The sequence below is a fragment of the Neovison vison genome, chromosome 5, assembly GCF_020171115.1.
Source record: "Neovison vison isolate M4711 chromosome 5, ASM_NN_V1, whole genome shotgun sequence".
Classification (NCBI taxonomy): domain Eukaryota; kingdom Metazoa; phylum Chordata; class Mammalia; order Carnivora; family Mustelidae; genus Neogale; species Neogale vison.
In genome coordinates, this window is record NC_058095.1 from 65,219,098 (window position 1) to 65,235,408 (window position 16,311).

Sequence of the window (16,311 nt, forward strand, 5' to 3'; positions counted from 1 at the left end):
AAGGGCTTTCTCACTGCCTCGGGCCAGAGGATGGCAGTGGCCCGGCCCTGCACGGACCACTCCTGGTCATGTGGTGGTGGAAGCAGGTGAGCTTTTTAGGAAAGAAAGAAACCACACAGGTGAGCTTTTTAGGAAAGAAAGAAAGATTCTGCACAGAGAGACACAGAAGCGCCACGTCTCTAGACGGTGAAGGCTCATGCATGGTGAGTGAGGCAGCGGCCAAGCGCGGAACGGGTGCCTGCCACACTCGCAGCCGTGGGCCTCTGTTGGGACCGACCTGCTGTGGTTCTGCATGTCCCCCAGCTCCTTCTGCAGCCTGGCGTTCTTCTCCTCTTCCTCCAGCAGCCTCCGCTTCACAGCGCGCAGCTCCTGCTGGGCCTCATACTTGATGTCATTGGCCACCACCACCGCCGTCTGGAGGTCTGCCTGGAAGCGCCGCCATTCCTGTCTCCTCCTGAAAATGCCAGAAGCCACGCCGGTGTCAGAGGCTATCTGGGGAGGACCGTCCTGGGGGCCCTTAGTGGCCACCGCTGCAGTGCCGTCCCACCACCGGGAAAAGGCTCAGCACGGGTGGGAAGGACACAGTCGCGTTATTGGTGTTTATCCTGACACTGAAAGGCTGGCTGGATTTTCTCACCTGCTGACATGACCCTGTGGTTCCGGGGCCCACAGGAAGCTACTGAGAGAGCAGGCAAGAAGAGTTAGCAGGCTCTATTTTTTTTTAAGATTTTTATATATTTATTTGATAGACAGAGATCACAAGTAGGCAAAGAGACAGGCAGAGAGAGAGGAAAGGAAGCAGGCACCCCGCTGAGCAGAGAGCCCAATGCAGGGCTCGATCCCAGGACCCTGGTATCAAGAACTGAGCTGAAGGCAGAGGTTTTAACCCACTGAACCACCCAGGCGCCCCAGCAGGGTCTTTTTCAAAGGGTCCCAAACCAAAGGCGGGGACACGCTTAGGGAAATGACAGGGAAGGCTCCCTTGTCCCCCGCTGTAGCCACATCTCACCTTTATCTGCTTAGTTAGGGTCTTGAGCTGCCTTTCCAGGTCTGACTTTTGCTCCTCCAGCTTCATCACGTTCCCTGGAAAGAAACAAGTCAGACAGGAGTTGTAAAAGGTGCAAGACTCTGGGGAGAAAGTCAGGGAGGGAGGAGCTCTGGATTTAAAACCCATCCCTTCTGCTAGAAATTCCATCCTCAAGACCCTGGAACCCGGCAGCTAGAAACTGGAGGTTCTCCCAACACAGAAAATGGGATGGTTTGGGCAAAAAGTGGTGTTGAGTCAGATCATGGTCTCAGACGGAACAAACAGGCAGCACTCCGGGAAGAGGTCAAAATAGCCTCTCTTATTTATTACACTCACTCCCGGCCTCCCTGGTGGTTGCACATTACAGATCTGAATGTCCTTTATCACTGTGCCATGGGCGGCTTTTGTATAACACAGAATGTGACTGGCGACTACTATGGTGACTTTCAGACCAGTTGCCAGAGTTGTGGTTTTTAATTGTAGTTAAACCACACAATCACCTGGGAAGCCTTTCCAAAGCACACATGTTCAAAGCCCCAGACCGTGACCCACAGAGCGGAATCACCCATGGGGAGAGAGGATCTGTGGTGTGTGTGTTTTAATGCCTCCAAAAGGGACCCGACACCTCTCCCTAATTAAGAACATTCTCAGTCCCCTTCTCTCTCTGACTCTCAGGCTTCCATGTCATTTCAATTGCTTTTTTAAAAAGATTTTATTTATTTATTTCAGAGAGAGACAGTGAGAGAGAACATGAGCGAGGAAAAGGTCAGAGGGAGAAGCAGACTCCCCATGGAGCTGGGAGCCCGGTATGGGACTCGATCCTGGGACTCCAGGATCATGACCTGAGCCGAAGGCAGTCGTCCAACCAACTGAGCCACCCAGGCGCCCCAGTCTATGGTATTTTCTTTCTTTCTTTTTTTTTTTTTTTGAAATACATCTGAAGAAACTTAACATTTATTTCCCAGATTTACAGATTCTGTAAAGTGAGTGTTTTATAAATCATATCAAATCCTTTCTCAGGTGAAAAATGTATAGAAGTAAAATTTCTTTTTTTTTCCAATTTATTTATTTTCAGAAAAACAGTATTCATTATTTTTTCACCACACCCAGTGCTCCATGCAAGCCGTGCCCTCTATAATACCCACCACCTGGTACCCCAACCTCCCACCCCCCCGCCACTTCAAACCCCTCAGATTGTTTTTCAGAGTCCATAGTCTCTCATGGTTCACCTCCCCTTCCAATTTACCCAAATTCCCTTCTCCTCTCTAACGCCCCTTGTCCTCCATGCTATTGGTTATGCTCCACAAATAAGTGAAACCATATGATAATTGACTCTCTCTGCTTGACTTATTTCACTCAGCATAATCTCTTCCAGTCCCGTCCATGTTGCTACAAAAGTTGGGTATTCATCCTTTCTGATGGAGGCATAATACTCCATAGTGTACATGGACCACATCTTCCTTATCCATTCATCCGTTGAAGGGCATCTTGGTTCTTTCCATAGTTTGGCGACCATGGCCATTGCTGCTATAAACAACATTGGGGTACAGATGGCCGTTCTTTTCACGACATCTGTGTCTTTGGGGTAAATACCCAGGAGTGCAATTGCAGGGTCATAGGGAAGCTCTATTTTTAATTTCTTGAGGAATCTCCACACTGTTATCCAAAGAGGCTGCACCAACCTGCATTCCCACCAACAGTGGAAGAGGGTTCCCCTTTCTCCACATCCTCTCCAACACATGTTGTTTCCTGTTTTGTTAATTTTGGCCATTCTAACTGGTGTAAGGTGATATCTCAATGTGGTTTTAATTTGAATCTCCCTGAGGGCTAATGATGATGAACATTTTTTCATGTGTCTGATAGCCATTTGTATGTCTTAATTGGAGAAGTGTCTGTTCATATGTTATTTTCAATCTTGGACATGTTAGGATACAATCATAGGGAATGGTGTGACATCTGCTCTGGACATTAATTCTAAGCTGGTTTTCTTGGTGGGTTGTGCTTGACCTTTAAAGCTTTGGGGACAACACAGTCACATTCTTATGAGCAATACATGATAGAAACAAAGCAAAACTGGACTTCTCTTCTTTGGCTTTATACACTCTTCAAGTATGGTGCTGTTTGGAAATACACACTGTCAACAGCGGTGGGTTCTGGTTATCTTTGCAAGCGTCATTCCTGAGAACTGTCTAAATGATGCTGACCCTGAGTGCTGACTGCTTTTCTGCTGCGTATCACATCCAGTGAAGGATGGAACTCTGGCACCAACCAAGCTAAACGAGGTGTTAAACATACTGTCAACTCTCATTGTTTACGGCCGTTACATAAAGTTGCCATGCATGCCAAATTTGCAAATACTGAACTTTGCTCCTATGGGGAAGTACAGGGTTCGGTTCCTGCAAGCCCCTGATCAAAGGAGACACTACTTGTGTTAGGTAGGCTCCTTTGCCAGTGTCCTTGGAAAAAATAAATAAATAAAAAAAAGCCCGTCCCATCAGTGCTGGAAACCTGCTTACCCCTTTCCTGCATAACACTCAGTAGATATTTTAAAAATTCTTCTGCAGCTTCCTCATTAACAGAATCTGCCTTGCCTGCAAGTTTTTACCTTTTCTCATGCTGTGAGGTGTTCCAAGAGCCTCGAGAGCAAGCCAGCACTAGCTCAGAAAGGTCTAACAGTTTCCTGACTTTGGGAAACATGACTGTAAGTTTCTTGGCTTTTGGTTTCACAACAATGTAGTCTGGTACTTTTGTTTTTTTTAACCAGACCTCATCTCGTGAATCCGCAAATGCAGCTGCTGTTTCCATCTTCTCCATAGCTTTGTCACGTGTCACAGATTTTACTTCAGCCTTTTCCAGAGCAGTGAATTTCATCTTCCTTTCTCCAGAAGTTTTTGTTAACATTGAAGTCACAGCCAACAGCACTAAAACTCATGCTTCAACAAATGTCATTTAACACTTGTTTTCTCCATTAGGCACATCCCGGCTTTCCGCCATAGGGACCTCAGACGTTATTTCAGGACTACATCTGGGGGCCATTCTAAACAGTGAAATCGCCAAAAAAAGGGGCACAAAAATATAAAAAACATGACCTTAAATAACCACGAGAAAAATACTTGTTTGCAGTATGAGAGCTGAAACAAGAAGGCAAAGGGTTCCCTTGTTCAAGGGAACCTGCACTTTAGGAAACTAAAATTTTTTGCTGCTCTCTCCGTGCACGTCCGCGAATGACGTTAAAAGTGCCCTGAGTGTTGATCCTGGGGTTTCAAATACATTCAGGCTAGCAGGTGAGTTCCCAGATACAAATTCCACAAATAATGAGGATGGGTTATACAAGCCGGGAAGCTTCTCAGGCAACCAACTATGCTATTTTTAGCAACGGTGAGTGCCACCAAAAGCTCTGTGCATTAATTCTTTCGTGACAAAAGTAAAACACATTAGATGTGATAATTTGATAAAGCTTATTTGGACAAAGCAGACAATGTTTAACTAATCCCTTTTAATGTCTTTCCCTACACAAAGCGAACAATGAGTCCATAAAGAAACCAAATATTGGAGCCTCTTCAATAATGAGGCGGACGATCGCTAAAGTTACCTGATATCCTGGCTTCAATGGGACCCATGCTAGAATGGTTTTCTCTCTGAGCCCAAGAGCACACACTGCTCAAATCACCTGACTGTCTGTCACCCATCTTCCTGCCCGTCAGATCTGAAAGACAATGCTCTGTCAATACCCAACGCACGTGGGCAGTGGTGGTGCTCACGCACAGCAGACCTGACACTCCAAAACGTGTTTGCTCTTTTTCACAATCACCTTGTGCTGCTGACTCACGTTCCACAATCTTTCCTTCCCCACCGCCCACTCTTCCAGTCAATGAGATTAATTACTCTGCCTTCCCGGACCACCGTTCTTCCCACGAGACTGCCAAACAAGCGGAAGGAGGACTTTTCACCAGCATTCTTACAGACCCTCCCAGGCATTCAGTTCGCATCAGCTCAGTCCTGATGCATGTCTGGCCGGGGCTCGAGTTCACTTACTTTCCAGCTCGCTGATGAGCTGGTTGTTATGTAACTTGACAGCCCGATGCTGTTCCACCTGATCTTCCAATTCAAATATGGTCTCCTTCATGTCTTTAATCTCTGCATCACTCTCCGATGCTTTCTCTTGCAGTTTCAGGCTGGTTCGGCTCAGTTGTTCTGCCTGATGGTCACATATCTCCTTCAAGTAAGAATAATCCTTTTCCACCTAGAATGAAAGGGAAGGTTGCCTGGTCAGTTTAACAGGAAAGAGCTCCTTATCCACCAGAGTCAGGCTCATCCGAGCAACGGCAAAGGAAGCTCTTGACATGTGCTATATCTGGAATCATTTCTATATTCTTAGCCTCAGGAACAGCCAAGGCTATAAATATAAAGAGAAGAGCAATGTCTGCAAACGGCCAAATACGGTGGGTTCTGTGTCCCTCCCCACAGACAGGTGCCCTTCTGTTCTACAGCTGAGTGCAACAGCGCCTCCCTGGGAGGCTCTGATACTGCACCCCAGAGGGAGGCTGCCCTCCTCACATCCGCTATGGAGCAGCGCCCTCTGCTGGGGATCCAGGAACAATGCCCCTGAGACTATCCACTGCCTGCAAACGCCAAATCTTTTCAGCCATTAAGCACTAGCGGTTATACCGTTTCTTTAGAGAAATGAGACATTAATGTGATGGAGAGCACCAGCTGAAGGCACAGAACAGAAACATGGGCATGCACCAGACACAGAAGTGGCACAGGACAAGCACTCATTTCACCTTTTCAATTCTGAATCATTAAACATTTTATTATATTTTTTTAAAATGATTTATTTACTTGTCAGAGAGAGAGAGAAAGAGAGCAAGAGAGTGCACAAGCAGGGGGGAACAGCAGGCAGATGGAGAAGCAGGCTCCCCGCTGAGCAGGGAGCCCGATGAGAGACTCGATCCGATCCCCCAACCCTGAGACCATGACCTGAGCCGAAGGCAGACGTTTAATTGACTTAAGCCACCCAGGCTTCCCTCATTAAACATTTTGAATACACAGAAAAGCACCCAGAGTGACAAGATAACCATGTGCCCAAATGGACTTCACAGTACTTAAATTTTGCCACATTTGCTATTTTTACTTTAACAGGATTTAGAAAAGTCCCCACATTCTCTCCCACCCCAGAGAATAATTTGCATTACCCCAAAAGTGGTGTGTGGTTGTTGCTTGAATGGTTTTTCACTTTTACGGAGTATGAATGTGCCCGTGATAATACACAGATAGCACTGTTTTGTTTAAAAATGTTTTATTTTTTTTTTACTTTTAAGGAATCTAATCTCTGCACCCAACGTGGAGCTAGAACTCACAACCCTGAGATTAAGAGTCACACTCTCCACTGACTGAGCCAGTTAAGTGCACTGTTTGAAAATTTTTATACAAATCATATTATTCTATAATTATGCTTCTGCAATGTACTATTACACTGTATTATAGTATATGGTAATAAGCTTTCATCCAGTACCATATTATACTTCTTATGCTTTTATAAAACTTGTTTTTAACTGTGTTATTTATTTATTTATTTATTTGACAGAGAGATCGCAAGCAGGCAGAGAGGCAGACAGAGAGGTGGATGCATTCTCCCCGCTGAGCAGAGAGCCCGATGTGGGGCTCGATCCCAGGACCCTGAGATCATGACCTGAGCTGAAGGCAGCGGCTTAACCCACTGAGCCACCCAGGCGCCCCTTTGACCGTGTTTTTGAGATGTATCCACACTGGTCTCCACAACGTTCAGTCATTACTTTAAATGTTTCATAGCATTCTGTCAGAGTATACCAATTATTTTAGTATGAGCTCTGCCCCTTTCCGTAAGATTATTTATTTATTTATTTAACAGACAGAGATCACAAGTAGGCAGAGGCAGGCAGAGAGAGAGGAAGGGAAGCAGGCTCCCTGCTGAGCAGAGAGCTTGATGTGGGGCTCGATCCCAGGACCCTGGGATCATGACCTGAGCAGAAGGCAGAGGCTATAACCCCCTGAGCCACCCCTGCACCCCGCCCCTTTTCTACAGGTCCTTTAATTAATCTTACCAAATAGTTATCTATTTACCAATTAATATAAGCCTGGTACCTAACGATGACTTCCTAGATTTGGGGGAGGGCACCTCTGTATACATGGGGTCCAAGTGAACATCCAATGAATGGATAAACACATTAGACAGTAGGATTGCACTGTTTTTCAGCTGGGATGCTGTGATCAGAAATAAACAAAGAAGGTAGGAAAGGAAGGAGGGAGGGAATAAGGAGAGAACAGGCATGGGAAAAAACCAGAGCTTAAGGGTGCGCACTGTTTTGTGCAACTGGTATTTCAATCACAAACGTGTGTAGCTCGGTACTGCGCTGGAAATTGCGTCACTGTAGCTTCTATGGGCCATGGAGGGGGCCAGGCATTGTAGACATGAGAAGGCTGACGTCCGACAGCATCTGAAAAGCAGCCAAAGAAGGCGGCTTGTGAGCCCTGCCTCCCGAGTCAGACCACGGCTTTTTGCAGAGCTGAAGCCTGGGGCTGGGGGTCCGCTCACCTGGCGTCTAGAAACACACATATTACTCTGGTGGGACTACTGTGGGTCAGGAGTGAAACTGGAGGGTGTAACCAGGGAACCAGAAGGTTGAGCACCCTGAGGGGGGTCTCCGCGTGCAGCTGAGGCTGCTGGCCTCCCACAGCGCCGACCCAGCTCTGCCTCCTACGTGTTGGCTGGCCAGGATCACAAGCAACAAACGATACGCAGAGTGCTGGGGGAAACGCCCCTGGGCTGTGCATTGTGCACGGCTGGGGCCAGGGAACTCTTAAGTCAGCATACTGATGTGTGTTTCAAATCATACACATCATTCTTCCTTCTTAATTTGGGAATCATCCTCTCAAGTTTAGCAATATTTTCCAGAAAGTTCTTTTATGAAAAGCAACAATAGCAACAGCAACAACAGAAACCCTTAAGTAACTTCACAGTTTCTGCCTGCAGGAGCTTGGTGGGTAGTAGAAGGCAGGTATTTTTATATTCATTTTACAGATTTTTTAAAAAAGATTTTACTTAATTGACAGAAAGAGAGATCACAAGCAGGCAGAGAGGCAGGCGGAGAGAGAGAAAGGGAAGCAGGCTCCCTGCTGAGCAGAGAGCCCGAAACGGGGCTTGATCCCAGGACCTTGAGATCATGACCTGAGCCCAAGGCAGAGGCTTTAACCCACTGAGCCACCCAGGCGCCCCAATTCATTTTACAGATTGACAAATTGAGGGAGGGAGAAGTTAAGCCACTTAAAAGAACAGTCTAGTTTAGGGGCGCCTGGGTGACTCAGTGGGTTAAAGCCTCTGCCTTCAGCTCAGGTCATGATCTCAGGGTCCTGGATCGAGCCCCGCATCCAGCTCTCTGCTTGGCAGGGAGCCTGCTTCCCCGATCTCTCTGCCTGCTTCTCTGCCTACTTGAGATCTCTGTCTGTCAAATAAATAAATAAAATCTTAGAAAAAAAAAAAAGAACAGTCCAGTTTACCAGGCAGCTAGGGCTAGCACTGTGTACCTCCATGACCCTTTCAGGCTCTGGGTTGCCGTCCACATGACTGGCCTTCCCACTGGCCAGTTTTTCGTTCAACGACTGTTCTATCCAACAAGAAGCAAGGTGATTTCCAACGTCTCCTTTTCATTAAAGAAATCACTTTCACACATTGCAAGGAAGACCTCTCCTCTCCAAAAATCAACTTGCTCTAGAAACAGGGCGTGCCCAATGACATTACAGACAGACTCAAATGAATTTCTCTGCAGAGCCCCAGTCCTTCCTGGAGAAGAGGTGCTTAGAACCAGCCCCAGAGATAGATGGCAGCAGAGACCACTTGGGACTCCCCCTACAGGGCTGAGTCTGGTCTCTGGCCTTCCAGGGTGGGGGACGCAAGGACCAGTAGGGTGGCTCAGAGGCAGAGGGGGCAAGAACCTTTCCCCTGCCCTGCCAGGCTCTGAAACCAAGGAAAAGGTATCGTCGAGGGTCCACACTCCCAGCCTCTGGAAGCTACTGGCGTCACTTCCAGGGTCGGGCCAACCTTTCTGGCCTGAGAACTAGATGTTCTCTTCCGGTCACATTCCTGCTGTCCCCACCCCACCAGCTCCCCCGGTGACCTCCTACTCTCCTCAAGATTCAGGTTGTAAATCAAACGAAAGGACATGTCCTGATGACTCAGGTTTTCACTGTGAATTTTTCTAGTGTGTTCACAGCAAGTAAAATTCTCCTCATTCACTGAGCCTTGAGAGGTGGTTTTCTTCTGAGCAAAAGGCTTTGGCCTTAAGACCAGAATGTGTCGGGGTCCTTAGGTCGGCCTCCAGAATTTTTCTATCTCTTCGTTGCTGTGTAAAGTAGGAAGCAGCACAAATCAGTAAAGAGGAGTTACGAGCTCTGGGGTTAGACCCAGCTTTGAACCTTGGCCTTCCTCATCAATTAGCTAGTCACCTAGCCATTCTCTGCCTCAGTTTCTTCAGATGCAAAAAATTAGATGATGACAGTACCTCTAGCACAAAATTCTGATGATTGAATGAGATTAAATGATCTAGAGGGCCAACAAGCGCCTAACACAGAAAAAGCAGTAAAGTATTAGTTACTAAAATACCAAAAATTTTACTTTTTAACATATTAATAGAATTACAGCAGCCTCTCCCCTAATTCAGTTACTAGTGTCTCTTTCATTCACTTATTCAATGAGTGCTTCCCGGATACCTAATATATGGAAGAAATCACAATGTTAAAATTACACAGCTGATCCTTGAACATGGGGAGGGAGGGGGGCGATTAGGGCCACCAACCTCCCCCCGCCGCAGTCAAAACTTTATGACTTTACTAAACTGTAACTTTTTAACTCCACTGGAACTTAACTACTAATAGCCTTCTATTGACTGGGAAGCCTCACGAGTAACATAAATAGTGGGGTTGAAGTATATTTTGTATGTGATATGCATTATGAACTGTATCCTTACAATAAAGGAAATCAAAGAAAATGTTATTTAGAAAATCTTAAGGAAGAGAAAATTCATTTACAGTACTGTATTCGCTGGAAAAAACCCCACATATAAAAGGACCCGGGCTGGTCAAGGGTCGGTTGCGTCTAATACGAAAGTGAATAAACCTGCACTGACTGTTTGAGTGGTTTCACCAGGAGTAAGAATTGTTGAGTCTGTAAGAATTTGTTGTTTGTACTAATTTGGTTCCTCCAAAACTCCTTTTGCTTATTAATTCCTGGCCCTGTTCTGAGTATATACTATTGCTGACAGAGAGCCATGTTTCATTCATGCTGGCCAAAACCTGAACTATTTTTTTTCTTTCTTTCTTTCTTTCTTTCTTTTTTTTTTTTTTTTTTTTTTTTGCAGTGCTGCTCTGCCAAGGGAGAGGAGAACATGCTAATTTAGTTTACACTTTTGTTATGGAAAAAGAAAAATGGCTATAAAATACTCAGAGAAGAGGGTAAAAATCTATATTTCACTTTGGGAACTTTCTAGACTTTTCAGAGGAGTGCTCACACCCAGGAGAGACAAAGGCTGGGGCTTTGCAGAGGAGTCCTAAGGTCAGCTGAAGGGAAGAATGGTGTTCAGGCCTAAGTCAGGGAAGATATTATTATGTCTAAAGGGACAAATGGGCCCCTCAGAAGGGAAGGGGGAGTCAGCCCAGGAAATCCAGAAAAGGGGGGACCACACGGAGCAGGAGCACAGATCCTGTGGGTCAGGGTCTACTGGCAAGACCACTCTTACTCAAACATGGGATGTCTCCTGGCCAAACCCTCAGGTTCAGCTCCCACCCCCCTGCAAAAGGTTGCAAGAACAGAGACCTAGTGGTAGTAGAGCGGGGGGAGGTTGGGGAGCAGAGGGAGCCGCCAGTCATCACAACATGTGACTGCTCTGTATCCTGGGCCACATGACTGTCCTGTCTGACCTACTAAAGGATGAAAGGGCATTCTGGCTCTACAGAGGACACTTCCCAAGCTCCAGCTCCTGGTGCACAGCAGGCTTCAAGCTCTGCGCTACCAGACTGGGGCCTGAGGCCCAATCCCTGAGCAACAGCTCACTTTGAAGGCTTCCCCTGCAGAGCTTGCAGGCCTTTCCCCAAGCTGTCTGGATAAGTGTCTCCTCTCGACTTCCTCGGGAGAGCTGGAAAGCAGGCTCTGTCACACAAATTCTTTTCCTTTTCTTTTTCCTTTTTTCTTTTTCAAGATTTTATTTATTTGACAGAGATCACAAGCAGGCAGAGAGGCAGGCAGAGAGAGAAAGAGGAGGAAGCAGGCTCTCCTCGGAGCAGAGAGCCCAATGCGAGGCTCGATCCCAGGACCCTGGGATCATGACCTGAGCCGAAGGTAGAGGCTTTAACCCACTGAGCCACCCAGCCGCCCCATCTTTTTTTTTTTTTTTTTTTTTTTGAGAGAGAGAGAGAGAGATCGATCGATCACGGGTGGGAGGGGAGGGGCAGAGGGCGAGGGAGAGAATCTTAAGCAGGTTCCATGCCCCCACTTAGAGCCTTAGATCATGACCTGAGCCGAAACCAAGTCAGACACTTAACCCACGGAGTCACCCAGGCGTCACCCAGGCGTCCCCACACAAGTTTCTTACTGCCTTCTTCCCAGAACGAAGTCACCGGACTCTGGTCTGCCCAGAGAACTGATAACTATTGTCAGCCAAAGGCAATAGAGAGAATGGGGAAACTGAGCTGAGGACCACCGCAATGTCCATGTCTTTACCTGAGTAGTTCAACCTTAACCAACTCTCCCAAGAGTACCCAGTGTGTGACGCACGAGGGGGAAGGGGTCCGTACATTCTCCTGATCTCCACCTCTACAGATTTTCCAATACTTGTGACATCCTCCAAGATGATGATACGGTGATACCAGCTGATCTGCCGTGGGGACAATGACCACACAGAGCTGAGGGCATGTCCTTGCCACATCTTTCTCTCAAATTCTGGTTTTGCCACTTGTGGCCAATGCCCCCCCCCTAATGAGTTAGGGCTGGTGACCAATACTGGTCACACAGGGATTACTGTACCCCTAGTTTTCCCCGACCGTTCACACCAAGTGTTACTTCATAATCTCGTTTTTCCTCTGGAAGAGACACCTGAGTTTCTATAGTAAGAACTAAATCTCGGTGCACTTGGGTGGCTCAGTCAGTTAAGCAGCTGCTTTTGGCTCAGGTCATGATGTCGGGGTCCTAGGATCCAGCCCCACATCAGGCTCCCTGCTCAGCGGGGAACCTGCTTCTCCCTCTCCCTCTGCCTGCTGTTCTGCCTACTTGTACTCTGTATCTGTGTCAAATAAGTAAAACCTTAAAAAAAAAAGAACTAAATCTCTAAGGACACCACCTATAAGCTTTTGACCTTGGGGGCAGGGTGGGGTGGGGGTGCGGTCAGTATTTTCTTTTAGAACTTCTGGGTTTCAAGCCTTATAAAAATATTCTAACTTGAAATCAAGATCCTGAACAACTGAAAATCTCAACGTCAGAAAAACAGACACCTGGACTGCATTATTGTCCAGAAAACCAGGGACCCCAAGCTGTATCACTTCTCAGCCTTTTGGCTAAGATCAAGTGTAGGAATCCCATGCTATGACACTCTGCTTGCCTCGGGCCGGGGCAGCCATGTGCGTGGCTTATAGGATGCTGAGCCACCCAGACTCTGTGGAAAGGAAACCCCTCCTCAAAGTCATACAGAGGCATGGTTTATAATCACACAGTAAGCAGCCAGCAGAATGTTCCTGTTGGGTATCAGAGAAGCTGAAAAGAATGGAGATAAGAGCAGAAGACAAAGAAAGTAGAATAATAAAAAACTTTGAAATCATCACAATGATTGTAGATGTCCTACCAATTTTCCATTTACCGTGTGAGGAACAGATCCACCCTGTACACCCCACCCCCCAAAAAGTACATTTTAATCGGGGCGCCTGGGTGGTTCTGTGGGTTTAAGCCTCTGCCTTCAGCTCAGGTCATGATCTCGGGATCCTGGGATAGAGCCCTGCATTGGGCTCCCTGCTCAGCGGGGAGCCTGCTTCCCCCTCTCTCTCTGCCTGCCTCTCTGCCTACTTGTGATCTCTATCAAGTAAATAAATAAATAAATAAATGAATAAATCTTTAAAAAAAAAAATCTTTTAAGGCTTTTCAGAGGCTCTTCTCACAGCATCTGAATCACTTACGTAACTTAGCCAAACTGGAAACTTACATGGACTTACTACCACTATCAGATCATAGGATGGTTTGGTATTGCTTTTCCTCTCTAGAAACAGGTAATCTCATTTTCTCGTAATATTCACCTTCTGCTGAGAATTAAAGCGGATGAATGCAGAGTTCAGGTAGAAGCTGTTCATCACCAAGAAAACTGCTTGGTGATGAGTGGGACACTTACCCTGACATCGGCTTACGGCAGTTAAACATGAGAGCTTTATGTGAAAATGTCTGGTGAGGCCACTGAGAACCGAAGGATTAGAATTTACCCCGGGAATGCAAAGATGATTTAACACTAGACTACCTTAGAAAATCTGTTACTGTAATTTATCTCATGAACAAGTTCAAGCAGAAAAGCATCATGATCACATAAAAACTACTCTAAGATCATAGCTGAGGTCTCAGATCTACAGTAGATGTAGAAAAATTCAATCTCTAACCTTTAAAAAAAAAGCAAGCAAAATACTTGTATCACTCAATAAAAGGTACACAACAAAATGCCTACAACAGGCATCCTTGATAGAATGTTGAGGGTGCTCCCTTTAAACAAGACCAAGATCTCTCTGTTCAGCATGGTACAGCAGACAGGGGCCTGCCCAAGGTCACAGACTGAACCATTAGCTAAGTCAGGATGACCCAAGATTTCCACCTGCCAATCCACAACCTTCCTGTCCTTCATGATGGTTTTGTGCTGAACGTGCTCCTGCTTCTCTGGGGCATGAGTCCCTTATACCTTATAAGCTTGAATTCATGGCTGCTGGTGCATTCGTCAATATTCTGCTTTGGGGCTTCTACAGTAAGTAAGCTTCCAGTCAGCCTAGGAAGTCTGGGTTTTTATCTTTCTGAAGGTAAAAGAAAAGGACAGGAAGATTAACACAGGTTCCAACTCTACTGATCAGATCTGCACATATAAGACAGCACAAAATTAGGGGCCCCTGGGTAACTCAATCAGTTAAGCATCTGCCTTCAGCTTGGGTCATGATCTCAGGGTCTTGGGGAGCCTGCTTCTCCTTCTCCTTCTGTATCACCCTGGCTCATGCTCTCACTCTTAGATAAAGAAATAAAATCTTTTATAAAGGGGGGGGGCGCCTGGTTGGCTCAGTCATTTAGTATCTGCCTCAGGCTCAGGTCATGGTCCCAAGATCCTGGGATTGAGCCCCACATCAGGCTCCCTGTTCGGCAGGGAGTGTGCTTCTCCTTCTGCCTCTGCCTACTGCTTGGTCTACTTGTGCTCTCTATCACTCCCTGTCAAATAAATAAATAAAATCTTAAGAAAAAAAGATGGCGGCGGGAGGAGTCAAGATGGCGGAGAAGTAGCAGGCTGAGACTACCTCAGCTAGCAGGAGATCAGCTAGAGAGCTTATCTAAAGATTGTAAACACCTGCAAATCCATCGGCAGATCGAACAGAAGAAGAACAGCAATTCTAGAAACAGAAAAACAACCACTTTCTGAAAGGTAGGACTGGCGGAGAAGTGAATCCAAAGCGACTGGAAGATAGACCCCGGGGGGAGGGGCCGGCTCCCGGCAAGCGGCGGAGCAACGGAGCACAAAATCAGGACTTTTAAAAGTCTGTTCCGCTGAGGGACATCGCTCCGGAGGCTAAACCGGGGCGAAGCCCACACGGGGTCGGCATGACCTCAGGTCGCGCGGGGTCACAGAAGGATCGGGGGTGTCTGAGTGTTGCAGAGCTTGCGGATATTGGAACGGGGAAGCCGGCTGCAGAGACAGAGCCGACAGTAAGCTCGCAGCTCGGAGTTGCCTTGAACCGGTCGCAAGCTCGGTGAGCTCGGAGCGCGGCCGGAGGTTAGGCAGACGCGAGCTATTAGGAGCTGTTCGCTGAGGGCGCACAGGGGAGCGGGGCCCCGGGCTCTCGGCTCCTCCGGGCCGGAGACCAGGACGCCGCCATTTGTATTCCTGTCCTCCGGAACTCTACGGAAAGCGCTCAGGGAACAAAAGCTCCTGAAAGCAAAGCCGAGCAGATCACTCAGCCCGGCCCCTGGTAAGGGCGGTGTAATTCCGCCTGGGGCAAAGACACTTGAGAATCACTACACCAGGCCCCTCCCCCAGAAGATCAACAAGAAATCCAGGCAAGACCAAGTTCACCTACCAAGGAGTGCAGTTTCAATACCAAGGAGAGAGCAGCAGAATTCCAGAGGAGGAGAAAACAAACCACAGAACTGCCCCACAGAACTCATGGCTTTCTGCCTGTGATTTTTTAGTCTTGAAGTTAATTTTTTTCTTTTTCATTTTTTTTTCTCTTCTTCTGCTAAAATTTTTTATAACTTTTACCCTTTTCTTTTTTAACGTTTTTTAACTAGATTATCTAATATATATATATTTCTTTTTTATACTTTTGTTTATTCATTTTCTTTTTTTTAATTCTTTTTTTTCTTTCTTTCTTTTTGAACCTCTTTTTATCCCCAAATCAGAAGAGATCCTAATCTCTTCAATCTTTTTTTTTCTTAATTCTTTTTTAAATTCTTGATTGAATTTTTAATTCAATCTCTTTTTTTAATTCTTTTTTTCTTTTTATTCTTTCTTTCTTTTTTAACCTCTTTTTATCCCCAAATCAGAAGAGATCCCAATCAGAAGAGATTGGGAGATCCCAATCAGAAGAGATTTGGGAGATCCCAATCAGAAGAGATTGGGAGATCCCAATCAAAGGAGATCCCAATCAGAGGAGATCCCTCACGATTTGGGATCTCTTCTGATTTGGTTAAAGCATATTTTCCTGGGACTGTTGCCACCCTTTTAGTATTTTACTTGCTCCTTCATATACTCTTAGCTGGACAAAATGACAAGGCGGAAAAATTCACAACAAAAAAAAGAACAAGAGGCAGTACCGAAGGCTAGGGACCTAATCAATACAGACATTGGTAGTATGTCAGATCTAGAGTTCAAAATGACAATTCTCAAGGTTATAGCCGGGCTTGAAAAAGGCATGGAAGATATTAGAGAAACACTCTCCAGAGATATGAAAGCCCTTTCTGGAGAAATAAAAGAACTAAAATCTAACCAAGTTGAAATCAAAAAAGCTATTAATGAAGTTCAATCAAAAATGGA

At 46.2% G+C, this 16,311-nt stretch overlaps 2 protein-coding genes across 2 annotated transcripts in view; both read right to left on the reverse strand.

The window, feature by feature from the left end:
- Nucleotides 1–16,311, reverse strand: part of LOC122907367 (cytospin-B-like) — a 699,233-nt gene that overhangs the window by 597,304 nt on the left and 85,618 nt on the right.
- Nucleotides 1–16,311, reverse strand: part of LOC122907372 (cytospin-B-like) — a 305,144-nt gene that overhangs the window by 5,482 nt on the left and 283,351 nt on the right. The window contains 3 exon segments of the mRNA XM_044250261.1: nt 278–492; nt 1,010–1,083; nt 5,063–5,270. Of these exon segments, the coding sequence (XP_044106196.1) occupies nt 278–492; nt 1,010–1,083; nt 5,063–5,270 (497 nt within the window).